The sequence below is a fragment of the Macrobrachium rosenbergii genome, chromosome 31 (assembly GCF_040412425.1).
Source record: "Macrobrachium rosenbergii isolate ZJJX-2024 chromosome 31, ASM4041242v1, whole genome shotgun sequence".
Classification (NCBI taxonomy): domain Eukaryota; kingdom Metazoa; phylum Arthropoda; class Malacostraca; order Decapoda; family Palaemonidae; genus Macrobrachium; species Macrobrachium rosenbergii.
Window position 1 is genome coordinate 7,710,441 of NC_089771.1, and position 26,323 is coordinate 7,736,763.

Here is a 26,323-nt window from a genome sequence, read left to right on the forward strand (position 1 = left end):
TGCAATCAACAGTGATAAAATATTCTCTTGTGTAAAAACCATTAGTGTTGTTTATTTTCATACTTAGAATCAACTAAACTTAATAAAACCTACTGTACAGCAAATCAAGCAAAGCAAAAAAATTGTAACGCCAGTAACAGGGGCATAGCAAGCACTCATTCATATGCATCGCAATGTTCAAATTCTTGGAGTTTTAGTTTCATTATTTTTGTTTATGATAAAGTAATTCACATTTCATTAAGGATATATACAGTACTGAGAGAGAGAGAGAGAGAGAGAGAGAGAGAGAGAGAGAGAGAGAGAGAGAGAGAGAGAGAGAAAAAAGAGAGAGAGAGAGCTGAAACAAATTTACATAGGGTAAAACAAAAAAGGAAACAGCTGTTTTAGTGATTTTGAGGGATTTTACTTTTAACATTTCTCCATTATTTTTAAGTTTATTTTTAACTGGCATACCCATTTTAAATCTTTTATATTACACTCAGCAAGGAAAACTGAGGATGTAGTTTTCAATTAGATTTCGTTTTCATCATCTGCTATTTTTTTCTTTCATGTAGAAAATTTTCACATAAATCTCAGTAAATTTACTTCTGAATATGAAAATACAATGCAAATTATATCATATATGTTAAACCTGGTGGCATTCAGATACTTGAAAATACACCATGCATTCCTTATGTCCAAAGTAATCAAGAATTTCTCAGATGACTTTCATTGTCGTTCTCTGGGAGAGATCTAAAAGACAGTGTGAAACATCCCCATATCTCACATAGTGGATGTTTATCAGAGTCAGCAATATTTACTGCATTCTGTTTTGAACAGGCTTATTATTGCATCATCATACAAGGTAAAACTGATAATTTCTTTAATTTTTACATATTCATATTTGTATTTCACAGTGTTAAAAGTCAGTGAAATTAATGGCAGTAAATGTTTTGAGACAGCTGGATTGATGGATGTTCCAAATCTTTTTAAAATGTTATCCGTTCTTTTGAGTGTTCTCCTGATGAGCCTTTCTTCCGCAAGATGAATCAAGGTCTCCTGTCTTGGAAAACACAAATGTAACTGGTGTTTTCTCTCTCATCATAACATTGACATTGATTCCAGTTTTTGTTCCCACAATTTCGTTTTTCCAAGGACATTGCTCAAATTTAACTCATTATTTCATTATGGAATATGGCATTTCGATTATGGGGCAAGCATTCCATTCACTGTGGTGTCATAAATTCAAACTTTGTGTACCGAACAGGTTACCTAAATTGGTTGTGTCGAAAAAAAAGTATTTATTTTGCTCAGAACTGTCGCTGCAAATTACAACTTGAACGAATACTGTAAAATATATATATATATATTTATATATCGATGATTTCAGAACTGTATTATATGATTGAAAGTTATAGGAGGTCAAGCAAAACAAAACACAATAAGACTGAAGCTCTTCCCTATTCTAAAGTTGCCAGATGTCACATTATTGAGCATTAAACGTTATATAGATTTAAAAACTGTATCCTAACCTATATATATTATATATATGTACAACATTAAAAATAATAATTCCACTAACACTTTATTTCTTTTAGCAACTAAAAAAATTTTATAATTCTTTCAGTAGTATATATATAATATAATATAGCTGATTCCCCAGAACACCATGGGATAGGTTCCAGAACCCAATGTGGAAAAGCAAAATCCCCTCTAAAAACGCTTATGACTGCTTATAACTGCCAAATACCCCATACCCGTTACAGTAAAACACTTATAACTGTCTATTTGAAAACCTCACTGCCTAATTTAGAGTTCAAACAAAAATATACCTGAAATTATCATACTAAACAATTTAATATCAATTCAAACAAAAATACACCCCAAACCATCTTCCCAAACACCCTAAGTCATCTTAGATTAGTATCCTTTTACAAATCTTATGTATGTATGCTCCCTAAAATGCTTATAACAATGATTTACTAATATTAAAATATTAATATTAATGAAAACAGCAAAATGTCTTAAAATATTTAATTAATTAAATAAGTCTGTCTTACAGAATGTTTGACAACTAATCAGGTTACCCTGTTTACATAAGCATAGCTGTTTTCTCTCATAGCATTGAAGTCGTCCCATTTTCCTTATATATTTGTAAATACAATTAAAATTATCACTAATTAGCTTTTTTTTTTTTTGTAGAGCAACGCTGATTATTCACTAATTACTGTATTTTTTCATTCTGTGTTTGTGACTAAATACTGTACAGATTTTTAAGATTTGCAGTGTATTTGTTAAGCTCATTCCAGGTTGGGCCCCAGACTCAGCATAACAGGTGTACAATTCATCTCTCTCTCTCTCTCTCTCTCTCTCTCTCTCTCTCTCTCTCTCTCTCTCTCTCAAGGGTAATGTAAGTTGTATTTGAAATGATATTACTATGCTTTTGGATGTAAGATGTATTTGAATATTACTGCAGTGCTTTTGGATGGTAGGGCATATTGTAGAGTATTAAAACATTCACTAATTATTTTCATTTTATTTTCCAGTCTACTTTAACCGGGAAATAAAGTGAAAATAATTAACGAACATATTTTAAATATTGTACAATATGCTCTATCATCCAAAATCACTTTACAGTAATATCATTTCAAATACATCTTACATTACCCTTGAGAGAGAGAGAGAGAGAGAGAGAGAGAGAGAGAGAGAGAGAGAGAGAGAGAGAGAGAGAGAGAGAGAGAGAGAGAGAGAGAGAGAATCAAATCGACTCGATTCATACACCTGTTATGCTCAGTCTGAGGCCCAACCCGGAATAAGCTTTCTGATCTTTTGAGGTGTTAGAGTTGTTGTAATGGTTTTATGGTTACAGTACATGGTATCTTTGGTTTTTTGGGCAATGGCAGTTTTTAGTACTGTACAGGGGACCTCTTCTCTGTCTCACCAGGTGTTTGGATCTTGAGGCCAAAGCACCTACCCGGGAACCTTGCTTGGCACTTGAGGAAATGCCAGCAGGAAGAGCCGAAACACCTGCATGTCTGGGCTTTTTCTCTCGTCCTGTGCCCGAATCAGTACGGAGAGAGGTCTCTCCGGTACCGATTCGGGGTACCCAAGTCTCCTTAGAGACCCAGGTACTCTGCGCAGCTTGCAATCGAGCATCCGACACAGTGCCAGCTGCGGACTTATTAGGCAAACCGAGGTCTGCAAACCCCTGGCTCCCAAGACGACAGACTCGGGGGTCAAGGATTCGGTTCCCTGGCCCAAGGGCTGGGAGGATTTGATGAGAGATCCCACTGCCTCCCCTGTGGAGAGAGGCAGTCCCTTAGAAGTCCCAGGACATGATTTGGGGGGGGGGAGAGACAGCCTTCTCCTTCGACTGACAAGCCTCAGAAGAAGAAGGGGAGGAGGTAGCAGACAACGACGAAGATGAAGACGACGACACCTTACGAAATCTCTTCTTCGACTTCTTAATCATCTTTCAGGATGGTGGTCAGATCCCCCCATCCAGGAGGGAGCAGCAGAAGAAGCAGGAGCAGTCAGGGAGGCCAAGGTAGCAGGAGCAACCTGGGCAGCAGAGACATCAACCAGAGGGCCAGTGCAGCCTGGGATCCAGGGAAACCAGGTGCATCACCAAGAGCGCCTGGCACGGGTGAGGCAGGTGTAGGAGCCAGGCTGGGCCGAGATCCAGGTAAGCTAGGAGCGGGGACCGGGGTGGGGAACGTGCAGAAGTCAGCAACAGCAGAGACAGCAGGAGCAGGAGCCATGAAATAGGGCACAGTTGAAAAAACCATCCTGGAGGGTCCTGGCTGGGGTAGTGGGGTGAGGAAGCCAGGAGGCAGCAGCAGCAGAGCATGGTGGGAAGCAGGCGCGGCTGTCACCTGGGTACCCAAGTGAGAGGTGACAGTCACCGGCATCTTGGCGAAGGCAATCATGGTGACGGTGCACGTAGTAGTTGTAGCCACAGCGTGGGTCACCACAGGAGCACCAGACAGGTGAGACAGAAGACCCTCCAGAGATGGGATGCCAGGCAGACCCAGGTGGAGCCAGGTAGAAGCAAGGTCTGGAGCCTGCCCCACCAGAGAAGTCTCTACCGCCATACCTGAAGACAAAGTCGGGTCAATAAAGGGAGACTCCACTCACTCTGGGGGAAAAGTTTCCCCCCCGGAGCAAGGAGAGGCCCCCGAGAGGATGTCCTGATTGTCCGCTCCCCTGTGGCCTTTAACACCTGACAAAGCGAGTGAAGAAGACGAATGGAAGTCCTCACCCGAAGGAAAGGCAGCAAGAAGGGAAAGCTTGCTGGGAGAGAGAAACACGATCCCAACAGGTTAGCCACCAAGGGAGTCACCAGGGACATGTAACCCTCAGATGATGCCTTGGCAGGCTTCCTCCGGTACTGTCTCCTCCACTCAAACTTCACCCACTGCTCAGCCAATCAGGAGCAACACTCAGCACAAAGTGAAGTACATGAACTCACATGGCCCTTACAAGAAGAGCAAAGGGTGTGTGGGTCCATATCCATACTAGAGCGAAAGCTATTACATTTCTTACTGCCAACCCCAGGACACACACACTGGGGGAAGGTGGGCTTATGGGGCTTATCAAGAGCTTTCACGATTATGACACAAACAAACAAGAAAAAGATCCCACCATGAAAAAGCAGCTCAACGGAAGTCTGGGCAGAGAGCAAAGAAAACACATGCCTACACCCAATGACGGCTGAAAGCAAATTGGAATGTTTACATCCAGGCAGGCGGGACTCCCGCCTCCCAGATGGTAGTTAACCGCCTAACCACCTTGTTCAAAAGTTTAACGGCCATTTCCAGCTTCGCTGAAAGTAATTCCTGATGTAAAGGACCGATGGTTTGTATATCGTGTCAGAACAAACATAATAATATAAAGTACAAAGACAAGATAAAAACAAAAGTTAACTGCAAGAAGAGATTATGTACTAAGCAGAGATTGTCAAATAAAACCACTGACCAGATAGATACTTACTGAGGGAAAAAAAAGATATGTTGTAGTTAAATGACATCTGGGCAAGTTAAAAGAATATGAATGGAAGAGGGTGAAGTGGTGTGGGCTTAAAAAACTATGCAATGAACAATGGAACTGAGGTGGTTTGGCTATTGAGTGTTGATGATCATTGTTTAATATGGAGGGATTCTGAAAAGGGAAGCAAATGGCTGTTTTTTGTTTGTCCAAGTATTTGAAAATCACTGTATTCTGTGATGGTGGCAGGATATGGCATGGAGTCTAATATCATCTTTGGGGCCTTGGCCCCTAGTCTCAGTGCATAGGATAATGTCAAGTTCCAGATAATGGCAATCCGGATAATTGAAGGATTACTGTATATAATGTGTGTCTGTGCATAACAGCCACTAGGATCTCTTAACTTTCCAATTACATAATTATTTCTATTCATTAAGTATGGTAATGAGAATTTCAGAGATAAAGAGAGGTAACCCTACTGTGGGGGGATTTCTGTCATCAGCTAGCGCAGCAGAAACTACTTCTGTCAATAAATTGGAATCAGCAATGAACATTTTGAACTGAAGTGCAAGGGTAACAGTTCATGATTTGCTGGACAAAAAACTGGGTACATAAGTTGTGTGCACAAGTTATTTATGTGTATCTTAGTTTAACCAGACCACTGAGCTGATTAGCAGCTCTCCTAGGGCTGGCCCAAAGGATTAGATTTATTTTACATAGCTAAGAACCAACTGGTTATCTGGCAACGGGACCTATAGCTTATTGTGGAATCCGAACCACATTATGACAAGAAATGAATTTCTATCACCAGAAATAAATTCCTCTAATTCTTCATTGGCTGGTCGAAGAGTCGAATGCTGGGCCAACAGCGTGCTAGCCAAGAGCTCTACCCGCCCCTCTAATGAAGAACACCTTTCAAGGAGACCATGTGAGGAGTTTATTGCATGGAGGTAGTCAACTGTGCCATATTTCAATACCAGAACTATTTCACTGGATTACTTACTTAACTGTTTGTATGGTGTCCTGTACTGAATTTTTTCGATGGTATCTGTATGTGAAAACACTACACCGTGATGCTGCGCATGTTCTATATGTGAATTAACACTGCAGATTAAGGCCCCGTTTAGACCTGATGTTTTTGGTGACTTAAGAGTTGGAGAGTAGGTGAGATGGGAGTCAACTGACATTACCCACACCCCACATTCACTTTGGGCTGCCACCTGACAAAATAAAATAAGAAACATGTCTTCAGTAACAAAAATAAATAATATAGTTTTTCTTACAAAGTACCAGTCAGCTACATGGAAAAGAGCTGTTGAACCCAGAATGAGAAGCCAAAGAAATGAAAATATAGTATTCTAAAAATTCTTGCTGCACAAATACAAATTATTATACCTGTGCATAACAACTAGATATGAATAATTCATGGTAAGCAGTACTTGGTCAAATGACCCCTTGTCCTGCCTTTGATTTCATTAACCAAAAAGTTGTTGAAGATAATCTTTGCAAATTAAAGGTTGGAGGGTGTAGACTACTTCATCAAAATAGTTTTACATCTGATTAACAGCAAACAGGTAGATAAATACACACATGTATATATTGTGACTGGCTGCCTGACCGTGGTATGTGAAGTAAGTCTGGATGATGTCAAGTTTCCAAAGGAATCAGCAACAGAAATAATTGTTCCTTGTAGGGTACATAGGCATCAATTTTCTTCACAATACTAGCGAAGGTGTTAAATGAAAAGAGGATTGATCAGGGAAGTTATCATTGCTAAATACTGTAGTTTAACCAGACCATTGAACTAATTTATTTAGCCCGTATAGGGCTGGCCTGATAGATTCTGCTTTCATTAATGATAGTCTGCTTTCATTAATGGTAAAGTTTAAATTCTAATCACTGAGTTGTTTGCCTTTAGCCAAGAAAGAGGGTAAATGTAGATCACGTGTTTTCTATGAAACAGTTACTGGAGAAGTTTAAAAGTAAAAAGGGATAAAGTTGTGTGTCTAAGTGTGGTATATTTGCACCTTGAGTAAGCCTATGTGGAAGGTGTTGATTATGCAAGATATAGAAGGTAAGTATTGAGAGCACTAAAATGTTTTTAGGATGAAAATGAAGAATGTTTGCATTTGTAAAAACAAGTGACTTGTTTGATGTGAAAATAAAGCTGAAACAGGAGTGTGTTGGTCTCCATGGCTGTTCACTATCTTATCACTATTATTAAAATAGTTTAACCAGACCATTGAGCTGATTACCAGCTCTCACAGGGCTGGCCCAAAGGGTTAAAATGCAATGGAGTACCAAGTCAAGGCCATAGACCAAGCACTGGGACTAAATGATGAATGAAAATGAAATTTTTAAAAAATATGCAAAAAGACACACATTAAATACATTTACTCACATTTCCATATGCACAGTTAAAAATAATTAATTATAAAAATCAGAATAAGTAAAGTTTTAAAATTCATATTTTTTTCTATTCATTAAATGTCCCATGGGTTTTTGTATTTTCATAAATTACTTGTTATATTTTATCAACTAAATTGCAGAATCTCGTGAATATTAATATTGGAACAATTAAAAATGTTGAAGATTCCGACAAAATTTCACTGCTCAATCCATTTCCGAAACTTGATAAACGTTGTTGGTCATGTATTGGACACTCACACAACACATGTTGGACTGTTATTATCACTTTGCATTCTGAGCATTTGGGAGCTGGGTTATGTGGGCTGCTCATTAAGTGTCCATGTGTCAGACTAGTACGGCCTATTCGGAGATGTGTCAGAAGTTTCTAACACAAGGTTTTATTTTTTTTTATTTACTGTTTTCAGGTTCTTCATTCCATATATTTTGCCATTTATTTATCATACCTACTTTTAATGTGTTACATAATCATTAATAGGGATATTTACATTTGATCTTGTCAGATGGGCTGCTTCTTTCGCTGCTTTATCAGCCTCTTCTTTTCCCTTAATCCCTAAATGGGACGGGATCCAACATACTTCTATATTTTTCCCATTATTATACAACTTATGGAGTAATAACTTACAGTAATTTACTGTACAATGTTATTTCTTGGTTTCTAACTTTCAGTGGCTTATGTAGCCCTTCTCAAGTCACTAAAATTCACAAAATTATTGAATGACATTTAATTATTTTCATGGCTGGTGCTATTGCGCACAACTCTGCTGTAAATACTGAGGCATTATCAAGTGATTTAGATCAGTCAGCGTATATTGCGTAATGTGGATCTTTTCGGATTATATGTTCTATTGTATGCGTTCTGTGGTGTTCTGGGGTATACGAGTAACTTTCAGATTAAAATAATTTTAGTGTGTCCAAGTAGGAGGTGATTTTACTATTGAGGTAACTGTACTACAGTATTTATATTCAGTGACTCAAATAATCTTTTAGCTCTAACTGGGAAAGGTGGTGAATGTGTTTATTCAAATAATTCTTTGGTTGCTGAATCACTTGTCTGAATTCTTTACGACACTTTTCATTCTGAATCACTTGTCTGAATTCTTTTAACACTTTGAATGATTGTTTATTCAGAGATAGTAAGTTCTTTGCAACTTGGACATTTTTCACTGTTATTAATTCTCCATGGAGAGAGAGGGGCAGTTCACCACATTCAACTTGTAAAGATGAGTTTGGTGATGATCTCAAGGCTCCTGAACATATTCTAAAGCCTTCATTGTGAATTGGATCTCATGTTTTCAATGTTGAGTCTGATGTTGAGCCATATTTTGCCTCCATAATCAGTGATAGACAACACTGTTGCTTTACAGAGTATAGTAAGATGTCTATCGGCTCCCCAAGTAGTTGGATAGTTTTTTAATTAAATTTAATGCTCTTTTACATTATGATTTCATATATGTTATGTGGGCTTTCCAATTCAAGTGAGTATGAAACACTAATCCTAAAAATTTTGCTTTTTGGCCAGTTGATATACTCTGGTTTCTGATTTTTAACTCTGTTTCTTCACTTTGTTCAACATTTTTTTTTTATTATGGTGTATTACTCATTCATTCTGCATGCTGAGTATGTGGCAAAATCATCCATATACAGGTTACTTTTAATTCCAATATTTAGAGATTTTTTACATTATGTCGTAGTTGCCTCCCATATATCAAATGGATTTCATTCTGTCCATGCAACAGTATTTCGTGTCTCGCTCCAAAATCATCCATTGTTTTAAATGGAAGCTTTCTGCGTAGCCACCAGTGTCCGCCACCGCTTGGCCAGCTTTTAACACCCACCATCATCCCATGTAATGATGGAAGGAGACGGCCTATCAAGGTGTGTGAGTGGCTCACTAGTTTGCCAGGCGGTGTCTTGAGCAAGGACACTGATGTCCGACACCGGTGGCAGACACTTATTACCCTACTATCAATTTATTGCTAAGGTAAACAGTGTGCCACTAGGGACGCTTCCTTATCAAAGACCATTTTCAAGTGGAAATGTTTTTGACAAAACATCATCACTTCTCACCTGAAAAGTGCGATCTATCAGAAAGTTTTGGATAAACCTAGGCAAATGTATGTGGATGCTGTTTTTATACAACGTTTTTAATATTGCTTATCTCCATGTACTATCATAAACCTAGAGTAATTTGTTTTTGTTCAAATTCTCTATGTATGTGGTCTTCTAAGTTAGACAGGGAATCTAATGTAGATGTATTACATTGTGACCCAAATTGAGTGGGAGTAAAAATTTTATTTTCTCGAATGTGCCATGTTAGTCGAGCATTTAGTAGGTGTGAATTATTTAGGGATTTTGACAAAGGAAAAATCTATTTCTGGGTGAGGGCCTGTGTCGCTGAGTGAAATGTCCCTATACAGCACACATTTCTAGGTATAAGTATTGCTAGATATACCAGAGAAAAAAAGCCAATAGGATGCCAGAGTTACTACCTCTGGATCGATACATCCTAATAGGATGTCGGTATGTCATCTAGGGCAGTGGAAGCCACTACCACAGACACTTAACCCAATAGACTCCTCCTCACCAAAAACCCCTCTGTCTAAGAGGTGCCGATACAACGGTCCCACCACCGCTACTACTAATTCTACCCACAATGCACCATCCCGAAATAGCACCAAGCTTTTTGGCTAGATCAGTGGGAAATAAAGAGGGATGGGTTCACTAAGCGACACAGGCCCTCACCCAGAAATAGATTTTCCTTTGTCAAAATCCCTTTTCTGGGCTTGTCCTGTGTCAATAAGCTAGTGAAATAGTAGCAGAGAATTGACCAAAGAAGCTTGTAAATATAAAAGGATTAATGTATTAAGGATAAAATAAAATTTTTATTTTGAATATGCTTTTACTAATCCAGAAAAGCAAATATACAAATAAATTAGTACAAAATGACAAAAACTAACTTAATTAATGCAAAAATGATGTGGTTACAATCTTAAGATTAATAAACAAACTAGTAACCATCACCTATAAAACAATGTTTAGTGAAAACTTAACAACTAAGGTGATAAGGCAAAGCCAGGAATGGATTGAGAAGCAACCCAAACCCAGGCAACAAACTAGGAAGGGACAGGGAATACAAGCGAGGCAGGTAGGTGAGAAGTACCAACTGGTAGGGCAAGCAAAATACAACAATTACAATTACAAATTACCAACAATAAAATATTATAAAACAATATTAGGCTGACTCTGGGAAACAATGTTCCCTGCAGCGACAGCAGAAAACTAAAGCCTCAAGGATTTGAGATAATGACGTTTAAAAACTCTAGGGGATTTCAGCCCGTATATTTTTAATTTCCTCAAAATTCATGTGTTGGAAATAATTAACTGAGGTGGCTACAGCCGGATATCATGGACCTGGGGGATTGAATCCGGATTAGCTTGTTTAATAAAATAAAGTATTTGTTGCCTAATGCCATTCAAGGAAATGGTTCCACCATTTCTCTAACAAAAAGTGGACCTGAAGACCTCTGAGAGGTTCTCTCTAGGTAGGCTTTTAATGTGACCACCGGACATAAGGAGGGATCTTCTAAAAGGGTATTATCTTCAGGAGACCACCTAATTAGAGGATCTTCATTTTTAGCTAGAAACATTTGATCTGGGGAGAGTAGAACCTCTCTGATGGGGAGAAATCCACATGATTCGGCTCTCTAGAAAGGGCTGACAGTTCAGAGATTCTAGCTCCTGAAGCCAGGCTAATTAAAAACAAAGTTTTTCTAAGAAGAGTCGAATAAGGGCAAGACTCATTATTTGTGTCTGAGGCTAACTTTAATACATCGTTTAGAAACCAAGAAACCGTTTTAGGACGGGTTGTTGGTCTAAAACGGGCACAAGCTTTAGGAATAGATGAAAAGTATGAGTCCGTCAGATCAATGTTAAATCCCCAAAGGAATACTTTCTTTAAGGCAAACTTAGTTGTAGAAATTGTACTAGCTGCCAGACCTTTGTCAAAAGGGTCTTAAAAAATGAGATCGTAAAGATTAGTAGTCATAGTATGAACGTCTGAATCCTTCAGAAAAATAGCAAGTTTTTAACTGCTGAATCATACTGGCGAAGAGTAGATTCTCTCTTATCTGATTCCAAAAATAATGTGTTTTGAGGATCAATATTAGCATTTTCTGGGCCAAAACTTCATGAAATCCATAAAGTTAGGGCATTCAGCATTCTTGAGGAAGCTGACACAATCTGAGTTTGCACTACTTGGGTTAATATTGGATGAGGAATTTGCAAGGCCTTGAGTTTCAGCTCTAACAGAAGCGGAAACCAATTGCTCTTTCCGGCCAGTTGGGGAGCAACTAAGGCTATCTGACCTTTGAATGACCTGAGTTTGTGTAAAACTTTCCACAGAAGATTTACTGGAGGAAAGAGATAGATCTTTTCCCATTTGTTCCAATTTATTGACATTGCGTCTGTAGCATAAGCCGAGGTCCAGGTTGGAGCTATGTAACATGTGAGTTTGTGATTTGATTCCGTGGCAAAAGATCCACCTGAAGCCGGGAATCTGTTGGAGAATCCAATTGAAGGATTTCTTGTCCAGGACCATTCCGATTCTAGAGGAGACGTCCTTGACAGAGAATCTGCAATCACGTTCCTTACTCTGACAGATGTGTTGCTGACAGGTGCCAATGATTTTCATTGCTAATGAAAAGATCGCTATCATAACATGATTTATGTGACTTGTCTTGGAACCTCCCTGTTCAAACAATGAACTATCACTGCACTGTCCAGAACTAGCCTGATATGTATGTTCTTGGCCAGGCGTAAACGTTTCAGAGTCAAGAAAACTGCCATCGCTTCCAGAATGTTTATGTGGAAGAGGCGAAAGTGGCTTGACCAGATTCCTTGAACCTTCTTGTACTGTGAATAGCCCCAACCAGTCAGAGATGCGTCCGTGTGGATGATCAGGGCTGGAGGGGGATATTGTAATGGAATCGATTTGGAAAGACTTTTGGCCGTTGTCCAGGGACGAAGTCTTTTCTTTAAGATTGGAGGTATGAGGAGACTTTGTCTCTGAATTTGCAATTGGCTCGACTTCGCCACACTCGATTTATGTCCTTCAGTTTTGCTTTGAGGAGAAGGTCTGTTACTGACGCAAACTGGAGGGAACCCAGGATTCTTTCTTGAGTGCGACGAGAGGCTCGTTTGCACTTGAGAAACTGCCTTGCTGCTTTGGCAATCTCCTTGCATTTTGCTGGGGAACTGAAAGTTTGTGGGTGCTTAAGTCCACTGAATGCCCAGCCACTGAAATTTGGTTGCCAGGGTTAAACGAGATTTCTTTATGTTTATGTGAAAGCCAGATACTCTAGGAACTGAATTACTAACTTTGTGCGACTTCTGACATTCGGAGACGCTGGAGGCCCAAATTAGCCAATCGTCCAGATAAGCCACCACCTTGATACCTTGAGATCTCAGTTCCTGTACACAACTTCCCCAGTTTGGTGAAGATCCTGGGCGCTATGTTCAGTCCGAAAAGGCATTACCCTGAACGAGTAAGCCTGTCTTCCCAGTCTGAACCCCAGATAAGGAGAAGTTTCTTGCTATTGGAACATGATAATAGCGTCTGTAAGATCTATAGAGGTGGTGACGGCTCCACGAAAGTGGGTCCACTTACCTGAGAGGCGGTCAACATACGGAACCTGTCGCATTGAATGTAAAATTTAAAATTGATGATCTAAAATCACTCTTCTCTTGTCTGAGTCTTTCTTTGTACGCTGAATAAGCGTCCTTGAAATTTTAAATGTCTGACTTTCTTTATCGCCTTCTTTAAAAAAGGTCTTCTGTATAGTCTAACAGATCTGATGTTGGAGTCTGAAAGAACCTGACAAGTGGAGGGGGTCCCCTTACCAGCTCCACCTAGGCCTTTTGAAATGATACTGTGGGCCCATGGACTGAATGTCCAATTGTCCCTGAAGAGGCGTAACCTCCCACCTACCTGGGGATGTTCATTTATTGTAAGACTTGCTGTCTCTAGTTCCTCTTGAACCTCTACCTCGAGATTGGAGTCTGGGGCCGGATCTAGACCTGAAGCTCCCCCTACCTCTATTTCCTTTGGACTGGCGGTAGCCCTGAAAAGGTCTGGGACTCGTAAGTAGGGTTGAAAGCAGGAGAAACATAAGTTGTTGAACCAGTGGGATGGTGGGCTGGTTGGTTCAGTACAACGTATTGTGGATGTCCCTTGGAGGTGGAGGGCTGGGCAGTCTGACCTACTGGGACTGTCTGAACAATTGTCTGGGTCTGGGGTGCCTTATAAGGATGGAACCTCCTAGACCTCTTCCTGCCTTTAGGTTGGGGCCCGAGAATTCTGATGACTTCCTTAAAGGGGGAGTCCCCACGGATCCGAAGATTTTGATTGGCCCTTGAGGCCTCACTGATTACTGAGTTGACCATATCTTCAGGGAATAGATTGGTCCCCAGATAGAGGATTTTATCAGCTTGTTCGGCTCATGACGGATGGTCGCGTCAGCCAGAACAAACTTTCGACAGTTCCTCCTTGCCACAATGAAATCAAACAAATCACTCTGGAATGAGGCCAGTAGTGATTTTGTCAGACCCGAACAGAGGTTCATCCTTGTAAACAGCAGACGTCAATTCCACCGGTGTGGAATTGATAGATCTGCTGAGACGGCACCTAGCCTCATACTCAGCTTTTATCAGGGACTCCGGAAGCCTGGGTAGTTGTTCACTGAAGAGATTGAGCGCACTCCAATCTAGTTTACCCACTGTAAAGGTTTCGGAGCTCGGTCCAGCATTCTAAATCTGTTGGAAAGAGCAGAGAAGTAGGCTCCGTCTCACGAAAGCTGCGGCATAGGCTTCTCCTCTGTTCCGGCCTGAAGGGTTAATTCTGCCACTTTAGAGGTGCAGGAGTCGGGACATCCTCATTTACTGTGAACATCGTAAACCGCCCCTTATGAGGGGTCAATCTGAGTGTTCGAACACTCCCAGTCAGATAGGATCCTAACCCATGCCGACTAAGCAGTCCTGGGGAAGATCACTGTTTCTTTGGGAACCTTATCTTCCCTCACCAAGGCATCCTCGGAAAAGCCGAGCATACCCGGGAAGGGAAAAACAAGATCCGTTGGGAAGAACTCGTAATCTTCCACAGGGCGGGTGCCACAACCTTCAATGGTTAATTTACCATTAGCGAAAAGGGGCATTAAAGGCAAGGCGCCAAGGGGTTAGAATCCTCATAAGCTGGAAGCTTAGAGGCGTCTGGAATGGGGATAGGACCGTTGCTGTGCGGACCTGACTTAACCAGTCCGGCCAGCGACTCCTCTTGCGTCTTTAACCTGTCCGCCAAGGTTGAACGAACTTTCTTGACGACTCAAGACTCGAGGCAAGATCCCGAGACATTGCCTTGAACTGAGAAGAGACCTGTTCGGAAAAACATTCCCATCATGGACTCCTTGAAAGCTTTAGGGTCAAAAGTCAGACTTTTTCGACTTGCTCGACTTTGTTCTCGACCCTTAGAAGAGGAGAAGCTTTCTGGGGCGGAAGTCGAAGGTTTTGAGTCAATGAAACCTTGGCGGAACTAGGTACAGATGAGGTTTTCAGGGGTTTAGTCAATTTAGGTAATGTCTTCGTCTTCAAAGAGGACTTCACCTTGGGGATCACCGACCCCGAGCGGGTCCCAGGGTGGAGCTCTTAGAGAATCCTTGGAAGGATGAAGACGAAGACACAGGAGAATTGAGAGATAATGGATCAATAAGACTACCTGCCTCACTTACATCCCTACCTTCCTCCGGTCGATGGCCATTGGTTCGACGTCCAGGTTGATGTTGGCCACTTCTTGACCGCTTCGCCGCACAGCTCTTGATCTTCTGGCGAGACCTGGGTTTCTAGCCTAATCCTGTTGATCAGGGTTCAGCTACTTCAGGAGCTACAGCTGCAGAGGCCCTAGCATTTGGGTAGAGAATGTTGCAGATATCCTCTGCCAGCACATAAGGCGCCCCTGACCAACACTGCGTCCAAAGCCGCCAACCCAGATCTTCAATGTCGCTAGAGACGAAGCTTGACGGGACCGAGGGACCTGTTAATTAAATCTCATGTCAATAAATGGGATTGACAAAGGATATTATCTTATATCAAATATAAACACAATTATTTAAACTAACTGTGTTAAATACAATTGAAGGTTAACGTGCGAATCATCAACCACGTCTAAATAAAAGTCGTAGCACACGTCGCAACCGTCAGGATGCCAGGCGAGTGGTCGTCGACCTCGACTGCACAACCGGCATGCGATCTGCATGCTACATGGCCACAGGGTTGCTGCAGGTAGGCGTTACAACCGGCTCCTGGCAATGTACCACCTATAATAAAAATTTATACATGAGCATCTAAAATGGCGGCGGAACAGCTAAACTAGTAAAAACTTAGAGTAAATATTCTGCCTCACACGGAGTTGAAAACTGTGGCTACGGTGGAAGTCTCCGATGAAATCCTAAACAGGTGGGCGGACCTGAGTCGGATCACGCGGAAAAGCAATTCGGTGACGCCGAACGTCACGAAAATTAACTAATTGCACAGAAATCAACAACCAGGAAGGCTATTCGCCGACGTGAAGAGTCGGGATAATCACTAAACTTCGCTCACAGAAAATAATAACAGTAACAAAACTCATATCATTCCGGCTCCTCTACAATTCCGCGATAACAAAAAACGGCGCTCAAGCAAAAGTCCTATTAAGACTAAAAGCGAGCTAACGATAGCTGCGGGCAGTCGGATGACGGAGTGTAGAGAAGCAGGAGCAGAAAATAAATCACAATTACTACTAGTAAAATTTATAACAGCTTCTCTCCAGTTCCGCCCGTAAAGCAAGCGACAACGACACTCAAGCTAAAGTTTCTGCTAGAAGCTAAAGCGAGCTAACGATAGCCGCCCGAACAGGTCGGACGGGGAGCGGGAAGACACGGGAGTGAAAACATGGCGACAACAACAGGTCAGGTGCCTAGGCACCTTCCATGAAGTGTCATCTCAACAAAGGGCAAATGAGCTAAGCTCTAAAATGCCCTAATGGGAGAGCCAAGACAAAGAGACTAATATACAGGGGTGAGATAAGGCGAAAGGATAAACATGGTACTATCACCTAACATAACCTCAGAAGGCACCTCCTGGAAATGTAGGCTAGGATTCGCAAAATTTAACGAGAAAGAGCGCTAGCGCCAACATCACTTCCAGGATTGAAGAATCAACTGGTCAGGAAGAAGGGCCTGCACTCAAACCCGAATAAAAGCCACCCAAGAAAACCGAACCAACTCAGGCCTATAGGCCAAGGAGGAAGGAAGACTGGGGCCAACAGCCTACCTTCACACAGATAAAACCAAGGCCGAACTGGTCAGGTAGGCTAACAACACTCACCCAAATAGACTCAGAACTAATACACACATAATAAGTGACATAATGACATATTAAATATGTCTACAAACGGTAAATAAAGGAAAACTAGGCTAGGCCTAACTTTCAACTTCTAAGGTATAAAATAATAATATCGATCGCGTCAGATCGGCGAAAGTTGAAACTATCATAAAAGGAATGTAGTAATTGAAAATTCTATCGATTGAGCGAAAAGAAGGCAATCATATAAAAGACTGTAGTAAAAAGCTTCGCCATGAGCGAACACGAAATGGCGGCCCTCAGTGATCATGCGAAACAATAACAGGACAAAATAATCCGTTCGCATACCAAAAACATTCAATTTTGAATACTCAACTTAGAAGAAGATGTTCCTTGATCAGATGATGCCATCATGAAAACGAGATAATCCAAAAAAAGAAAATAAGCATAAAATATTAGCACCACAAAAAATCACACGAGTGGTTCAAAGCGTGCTATAAGCGGATGTTGCATTGTGGGTAGAATTAGTAGTAGCGGTGGTGGGACCGTTGTATCGGCACCTCTTAGACAGAGGGGTTTTGGTGAGGAGGAGTCTATTGGGTTAAGTGTCTGTGGTAGTGGCTTCCACTCGCTCTAGATGACATACCGACATCCTATTAGGATGTATCGATCCAGAGGTAGTAACTCTGGCATCCTATTGGCTTTTTCTCTGGTATATCTAGCAATACTTATACCTAGAAATGTGTGCTGTATAGGGACATTTCACTCAGCGACACAGGACAAGCCCAGAAAAGTATTTTTCATTGAGGTTTACCATGCTTGTAAAAGTTTGGCTGTTGATATAGGGCGATTCTTAAGACCACTTGGGTCATATCTAGGGGAGGGGCCAAGGTCACATTCCATTAGGGGGTGGGGGGGAGCACCCCCTTTTTCAGTATGGGGTAGCCTTCATAATTCCACTATTTTTTGGTGGAGAGTGCTGATTTTGGGCTCAAATGTCTCAGAACAATGTGACGAGAAGGTATTTTATTCTTTTGTGCTCAATAATGTATACAAGTGGCTCCCAACCTGGGTTCCGTAGATCAAACTGAAAATTTCATGTATCATTTTCCGTCATCATGCTTTTTCTTTTCATATCAACTTCCATTATACACACACACACACATATATACAGGCAGTAGATTCAACAACGTTCGAGGTTCTGACGCTTTTCAAATATATTCATCAGAAATTATTTCCTAACTTACTGGCGCATGTTCATCATGATCTATTAATCATAATTTGAAGGTTTTGATGTAAAACTCATAATAATGCAATCGTTTTCATTAAAAAGTAAGGTTTTCTTATGATTTTTGACGATTTTCGACGATTTTCGGAGCTTACACGATTTTCATATGTCGTAAACGGGGAATGTATGTATATACATATGAGAATAAGCACAATGAGGTAAAAAGATACTGTAGTTACATAAAGGCAGTCCGTAGGGAAACCCATTTAAATGAAAGGGGTCCTTGGTAGCGAAAATGTTGGGAACCTCTGATGTATATAATAGCTACAGCGAATATAGGAGATGTCATTAGGACTTTCAATCCATTTTCATAATATTAGTGATTTTTTTCTTTGTCTACAGTTCCAGTTGTCTAATGTCGCATAATGGACTGGTCGAAATGTATATGTCAACAGATAACCATGGAGGACTTGGTCTGTCCCTCAGGAAACAAAGGTTTGGTCGACAAACATGAGACCTATGGCTGATACTTTTCGTGATGCTGGGTATCCGTTGAACTTAACAACTGACCCAACTGTTGAAGAGTTAGTTCAAAATCAAGCAAAGTGGCATAAGAACTGTAGAAGGAAGATCCAAAGGGACCGTCTTGACCGCCTTATTCAGAGGCACACAATCTAGTTTTATACCAGAACCCACCGTAACGACTCCTGTCTCATCGCCAGCTGCTCGAATCAGCAGAGTGTCAGGAAGAGAGAACCAGCTGACCTGCCTTTTCTGCAGTGAACCAGCTACACAGAGAAAGAAATTACGTGAATTTCAAAAGGTGAGTATAACTAAAATTCTTATTGAAGTTTATGAAATGTAGGCTTTTGTTTGAATACTAAAAAGTCATAAGTAGAGTGTCACACTATTGGATGTGATCCCATTTACATGTAATTATCTATTGACGCTTATCTTACATAATTTGTAATCCATTTTTCAGTTGGACTTAACAGAGGAGCTGAAAGAGAAGGCAACTAGAATGGGAGATGACAAGGTTTTGACGAAAGTTGCAGTTGGAGATGTTGTGGCTAACGAACTCAAGTACCACTCTTTCCTGTCTGATTGGTTTTTGCAGAAGATTTGATAATTTTGTAGAAGATTTTGAAGATAACATTAGTGCTCCTGACACCAGATCACTGGAAGAAGTCCTGTCACAAATTGATGAAGACATATCTGAAGGTCGGTCGTTCTTTTCTCTAAAGGATATTCGCCAAGAGCTGACTCGCAGAGACAAACAGTATGGGTATGAAAGAGAGAGAAACAGAACTCAATTAAAGTCTACAATTCTCCAAAGATTCCCTGTTTTGAAAGAGGAAATTGGATATAGAAATGAAGTACTACTGGTCACCAAGGATTCAATGAAAAATGTTGTCTTCATGTCTTGCCTTCAAGTTCAGAGAATCCATATTCTTCCATTTTAGCAAAGGCGGCCCTTATCTGTTACAGAGAAATGAAGCACTTTTGGACTGAATGAAACCATACATTCACGTTGAAAAGCAAGGGTTCAAGGAAAGGTGCCAACAAGACTCAATTCCTCATGCATTCAGGTTGATGATGGGCACGAATGCTACATTTTATAGCGGAGGGTACTATGCATTATTATTCATTTGTGTATAGAGTATTGGTATTATTGAATGTAGTTCCTAAGCACAACTATATACTCTACATTCACTCTTTTCCAAGCTGTTGATTTACTTGGCTTTGTTTCATTTGCACGGGTATGATGTTATTTGGTCCTTCCTGGGAAGATGATGTGGAAGAAGAACAAGCAACTCTCAGCATTTGCCAACTAATTATGTTCAACTCCAAGATCAATAAGTGCAAAACGACTGAAACAACCCTTCCAGTTTACTTAGGTTTATATGCTCATTCTTTGTTTAGAAGCAGTCAGCTAATCGATGAACTAGCTAGCTTTAGTCTGTCTGTAAGCTACAGTAGAGTAAAATACATAGAGAAGAAGATAGGGCTTTCTGTTCTTGAGCAGTTTTCAAAGGAAGGAGTTGTGACTCCACCTGGACTTCAGATTGGGCAACACAGGGCTTTCTGTTATCAAGCAGTTTTCAAAGGAAGGAGTCGTGACTCCACCTGGACTTCGGATTGGGCTCTACACTGTTGCTGCATGTGATAATATTGACCACAATCCTTCCCCTCACACCACAAGAGAATACTTTCATGGTACAGCTATTTCTTTGTTCCAGTCTTGAGAGGAACCTGATAATGGACAAATGAGAGTTCATTCTAACGTTGGCAGTGGTTCTGGTGTACTAAAACTACCTTCTGATTATGTTACAGTTCCTCCTTTAGTAACTGGTATCGATGCCTCTCTCCCTGTCCCCTCACTTATCACATTCCATGTTACTAATGATATCTCAAATGAGAGAAGCAAAGAGGAGGACTGGGCACAAAAGGTAATCTGAAAACTTGAACAAGAAGATGAAGGCACCTCAGTCACAAGGTCAGGTTATCACGCTTCTCGTTGTAGTGAAGTCGTCCCATGTCTAAGTGGGCTCTATCCCCTGTTCAGAGAGTCATCTACTGATCCAGCTTTGATCTTCCATGCTGTGTGTCTTGTGATAAAAAGTGTTGAATACTTAGACCCTGCTCAGAAACCAGTGATTACAGGAGATCAACCAATTTATGCCATAATGAAAAAATTACAGTGGTCTCAGCCTGGCCTTGTGAGGAACATGTTGGTGATGATGAGAGGCTTTCACATAGAGAAGCATCTCCTTAAATGTACTGGGGATCTCTTGGAACGGTCAGAATGGTCTACAGCCATTGTTGAGGCTGGAATTGCAAGACAAGGTGCAGCAGATGCCTTACTTAAAGTTACTCATGTCACAAAATCAAGGTTTGTTTGCTCTCATAAACTTGACGTTGTGTGAACTCTCAGTAATGATTATATGGTGTTCTTCGTTGTATGTGTATTGTATGGGCTGTCTGCTGAGAACAGTGTTGTCTTGTTTACTTTTTGGTCCTAATTAGTTTGTTCTGTCCAGCTTCCTGGCACAGTCTGTTTGTTCTGTAGTGTTTTGTTGGGTCTTGTTTATGTGTCTGTCTGTCTTGGTGGACCTGGTCTGTGTCGTAGCTATCCTGCTGTTTAGCTGTTTTGTCTGTGTTATCTCATCCATTTTCCTGTGTTGCTGTTAAAGATCTACTGTTCACTAAAGTCTGAACTTTTTCAGGTATGCCCAACAAGTTACATATGTAGCACTGAGGAAGCTGTTGCAAGAGGCCCACAATGAATTGCAGCCAGAGATGTTACTTGAGGAATGGATCACTTCAATGGAGCAGTCACCAACATTTGTGTTCTGGCTGGCTTTGCTTAAGCTCCAAGAAATAATCTTTATATTCATTCGTGCTCAGCACACTAGTAACTACTCTTTGTATGTGGAAAGTTTACAAGCCATTGCTCCCCATTTTTTTGCTCTTGACCATTATAACTACGCAAGATGGTTTTCAATTCATATTCAAGATCTCATGGAACTCGATGAACTTACACTCCAGGCTTTTCAAAATAGCAATTTTGTGATCAACAGATCCAAGAAGTGATTCTCTACTCTCGCGGTCGACCAGGCCCATCAACAACTCAACAAGATTATTAGAAGTACTGCTGAAATAATTGGCCTTTCTCAAGACTCGACATCACTGACGAAATGGTCATTGTGTGGACCTGTTCTTAGCCAACTCATTCAAGACTTCAATGAATCAAGCTCTTGGGAGGAAGACACTGATGTATTTCACCATGATGAGGGAAAGAAACGGCATTCAAATTTTGCTGAAGATGTACGTAACCTCATTGATGTTATCCAGAGTAAGGGAAATCCATTTCTTTACCTGACAGATTTGGTCAACCTTGATGGAGATATAAATGAGAACAGTCAAGCAGTGTTTGAACTGGAAAAGATTGGACAAAAGCAATACAGTGAATCTGTTCAAAACATAACTGTTGAGAGGACTGTGCCAGTGGATCATCCCATAAAAAAGAACAATATTCTCATCTTTAAAATCAAAGCATGTTGGAAACCTCAGTCAAAGAAACTGCAGTTCTTCAGGTCTAGTGCATCCCTCTTCAGCAGAATGCATATTGCCTCAGACAAATGAGGAGGAGACCTTGAAACCTTTTTTGTGCATGAAGCACATTGCTTTCCACCTTCAATGGCCTACAGCGAGGAGAAAATGTACCACTCAAGTCAGCCATTGTGGACTGCATCCTTAATGAAGTATGTGATGATGAAAACGACTCCAATTCTTTGTATCGGTATGATGCAGTTATTCATGATGGAGGGGCCCCTCATTCATTCTCTCACTCCTCATGGGTTTCACACCTTCCAGGATTATGGTTTAAACCAAATGCTCAAACTCATTCAAATGGAATTGGGCAAAGCGTGCAGAGTGAATGTTGTTTGGGACTGTTACCAGAAACATTCAATCAAGGAACAAATTCGCAGTGACAGGGTTAAAAGGTTAAAAGTTTCTCCCAAGACTCTGAACCCTAAGAACTGGGGTGAGTTTTTACGGGACAGTAAGAACAAGACCGAGCTGTTTCGCTTTCTTACAGAAACTGTGATGCAAGGAGATAGTGGCATGGGAGATGCTTACATAACTGATGTTGACAACTACACAGTGCGCCATATTGGCCCTGGGGAAGAAGTGGATGGTGAATTCAGACAGGAAGAAGCTGACACCAGAATTGCAGTACATATTCTCCATGCACTGAAGTCTTTATGCATCTCCATTATTGTAAAGACGTCAGATTCTGATGTTGTGGTAATCTTAATTGGCCACTATGGTTGATTCCATGGAATCAACGAAGGCTACCAAATTCATGTTCTTTATGGGAGTGGGAAAAAGAGGAGAATTCTAGATATTGGCTCAATGACAAATGCACTGGGTCCTACCTGATCACTGATCAGTTGCACTCCCTCTGTCTGTCACAATGACAGGCTTTGACACAACTTCTGCTTTCAAAGGAAGATCAAAAGCAATTCGTTTTAAGGCATGGAAAAGATCTTCACCACAACTGACCGAAGTTTTCTGTGATCTTGTGCAACAACCCTTCCAGACATTCAGTGAGGATTCAGCTATTTTCAAGGAACTCAAGAAGTTTTTTGTTAGAATATATGGAGGAAAATCTGGACCTATCAATGACTTCTGCCGCATTATGTTTTGTGAAAGCATTCAAAATGTTGAGTACATTCCTCCAGCTCAAAATGCTCTCTTGCAGCACTGTCTTCAAGCAGTGTATCAGGGAAGTGCTTGGGGTGTGGCCCATGACCCAAAAATGGAAAAACCTGACCCCTGTTTATATGGCTGGAAGAATTCTCATGGAGTATTCAGACCTCTATGGAAGACAGTTCCCGAAGCGTCTCACGTTTGCCAGGAACTTGTGAAGTGTACTTGCCGTAAAGTTTGTTCTCATATGTGTTCATGTGTAAAAGTGCATCTTAAATGCACCTTTTTATGCAAATGTACATGTTAGTGGAGATTACCGAATGGTTTCCTTCATGGTAGAAATAAGTACTATATGCATCAAAATACTTATAGACACCTTCATGTTTGTTCTGTATTCGACGTCTGCCTTAGGAAATTGGTAATTTTGTTTTTATTTTAATCATACATAAAGGAAAATTATCATTATTTTTCATGATGTGTTATATTATGATCTGTTTTCTGTTTGAATCAGTGTATCATTCCCAAGAATGTGTCGAGCATTTTCTGCCTGGTATGTTTTTATTTAATCATACATAAAGGAGAATTATAATTATTTTTCTTGAAGATTATACTGTCTGTTTTTCTGTGTGTAAATCAGGCTCATTCCCAAATATGTCTGTATAATAAATTTTTATTTATATTTTGCATTATATGTGTACAGTATACAAAAATTACATTTATATGCTTTTGAAAGCAAATTTTGTGTTTTATTGATTAGGGGTGCCCCAGAGATCAAAATTACTGTGTGTTAAGACATAATAAACAAAATTCTGGGTCATTTGAGCCCAAAATCAGCCTTCTACCGAAAAAACTAATGAAATTACAAAGGCTACCCCATGCTGAAAAAGGGGGGGGCCCTTCCCTAGATATGACCCCAGTGATCTTAAGAATCACCCTATATCAACAGCCAAATTTTTACATGCATAGTAAATCTCAACAGTGTATTCACACCTACTGATTTACCATTTTCTCTAGTAATTTGCACAAGCAACTTATTAAAGAAATTGATCTGTAATTATTTATATAAATTTACATAACTGGGTTCCTTTCCAGGTTTGGGGGTAGGAATCTCACCATTCATCAGGAAATAAATTTTTAATCAAAAAATGACTATAAAACTGTAAAAGGTATGACTCTGCCAAAAGTGCTAATTGGTAGATCATTTAAAAAATATTGTCACCTCCAGGAACAGATTTATTGCTGTTCAAGAGAGCAGACTCCTCTTCCATATCCATATTAAATTTTATATTATAATATATATCTTCTATTATTTCAAAATTTATTGTTATTAATTCTATTTTTCTTTGCATGGAAGTGTTCATCTGAATTTTTATCGCCACTCACATTCACTAAGTTTTCTCCTATTATATTATTTATTTCTTTCAGATCAAGTATTTTTTTCCATCTTCTAATATGGCATGTCTAGGTGGTTTAACATGGGTAGTTGGGTACCATTTATTTTCGTGAATTTTTCCCATATTTTTTGTATGACTTTAAATTTTGCAGATATTTTGTTGTATAGAGGTTTTAATGTATGAATTACTGGTAATAATATAGTCAGTTTTTGTAAATTTTCTTCTAATATTGGTAATGTTTTATTTATTTTGTAGACTTTTTATTTAAGTTTATCTAGTCATCTCGCTACTGAGTGTTTTATTTTGTATCAATTCTGTTAGCTTATCTGACCACCATGGAACTATGGGTTTTGTTGGATGAGATTTTGATATTGGTATTGCTTTATCAGCAGCATTTTTAATGAAATCAACAAGGAATTTATTAGTGTCATTATGGTCTTTTAAATATTCCAATGGTGGGATATTCCTAGTGATCATTTCATATCGCTCCCAGTCTGCTTTATAAGTGTTATAATGTTATAATGAAATTAATATTGGGAAATTATCACTAATGTACTATTCATCAACTGCATTCCAATCCAATCTGTCTACTGTTCTTGCTGCACATAGAGTTCAGTCTACTGAGGAAAACGTTCCTTGAGTTTCTGAATAATATGTGCCAATTTCGTCATCATTTATACAGCACATGTCATTTGAATCCATGAATTCTTCTATTTTACTTCCTGCCCTATTTGAGTTTGTACAATTATAGTCCCATATTGGGTTGTTAGCATTAAAATCACCTACAACCAATAAGGTTCACTGACATTATCAAATAATTCTTTTAATAATTCTAAGTTATAATTTTTATTAGGTTGACTGTATTAATAATAATAAATTGATTAATTATCATTTTTTTTATTTCAATTGCTGACAATTTTATGTCAGTAGTGTTTACGAGTACTTTGTCATAAATTACTCTGTTATGTACATAGTACGTATATGGCATTATCTAAATTTCCTTCTCCCTCTCTAAATGAAGATGCTAAAGTTTATTTACCTATTGTTGATACTGTTTTGTTGACTTGCAAACATAATATCACTGGTTTGTGTTCTTAAGTAATTGTTGTATATCACCCAGGTCTAATCTGGTCTGTAGACCACTTACCTTCCATTGTATAATATTATTATTAAAAATGTTACAAAAGTGTTCAAGTTTTATTTTCTTTCTGTGTATCTTATATTTACATTTTTTCTAAGATTTTATTCACGTTTATTTATTTTTTCTTTATAACATATTAGGTGTCCAATGCACACACAGCCTTTTTCATGAGTGTCTAAACTATTAGTTTCTTTATTTCTGTATTTTAAAAAAACTTTCTTATAGCAATTGTTAAACCATCTTTCGTTACATTTCTGTTTTTGTTGCACAATTCAATGAAACATTCATTACATCCACATGTGTTTTCATGTATCACTTTTTTTTTTTTTTTTTTTTACTCCTGCTGTACCAATTATTGGCGATGGAGCGATCTCTTTTCCCTTCAAATAATCATCCTTGTCTATGGTTTGTTCCTCTGCTATTTCTTCGATGGTTTGAAGATCTGCTTCCATTGGTTTTACCATTATTTTATGAGACAAAGGTATATCCTTATCATTATTTTTATTTATGGTCTTTATTCAAGTCTTTTCTCTTTAGTTTCACTGATGTTTCTCCAAGAAC

General features: G+C 39.7%; 1 protein-coding gene across 1 annotated transcript in view; it reads right to left on the reverse strand.

Moving 5' to 3' along the window:
• Positions 1–26,323, reverse strand: part of LOC136855345 (L-fucose kinase-like) — a 111,099-nt gene that overhangs the window by 55,894 nt on the left and 28,882 nt on the right. Inside the window, 1 exon segment of the mRNA XM_067132258.1 lies at positions 5,969–6,185. Coding sequence (XP_066988359.1) covers positions 5,969–6,185 — 217 coding nt within the window.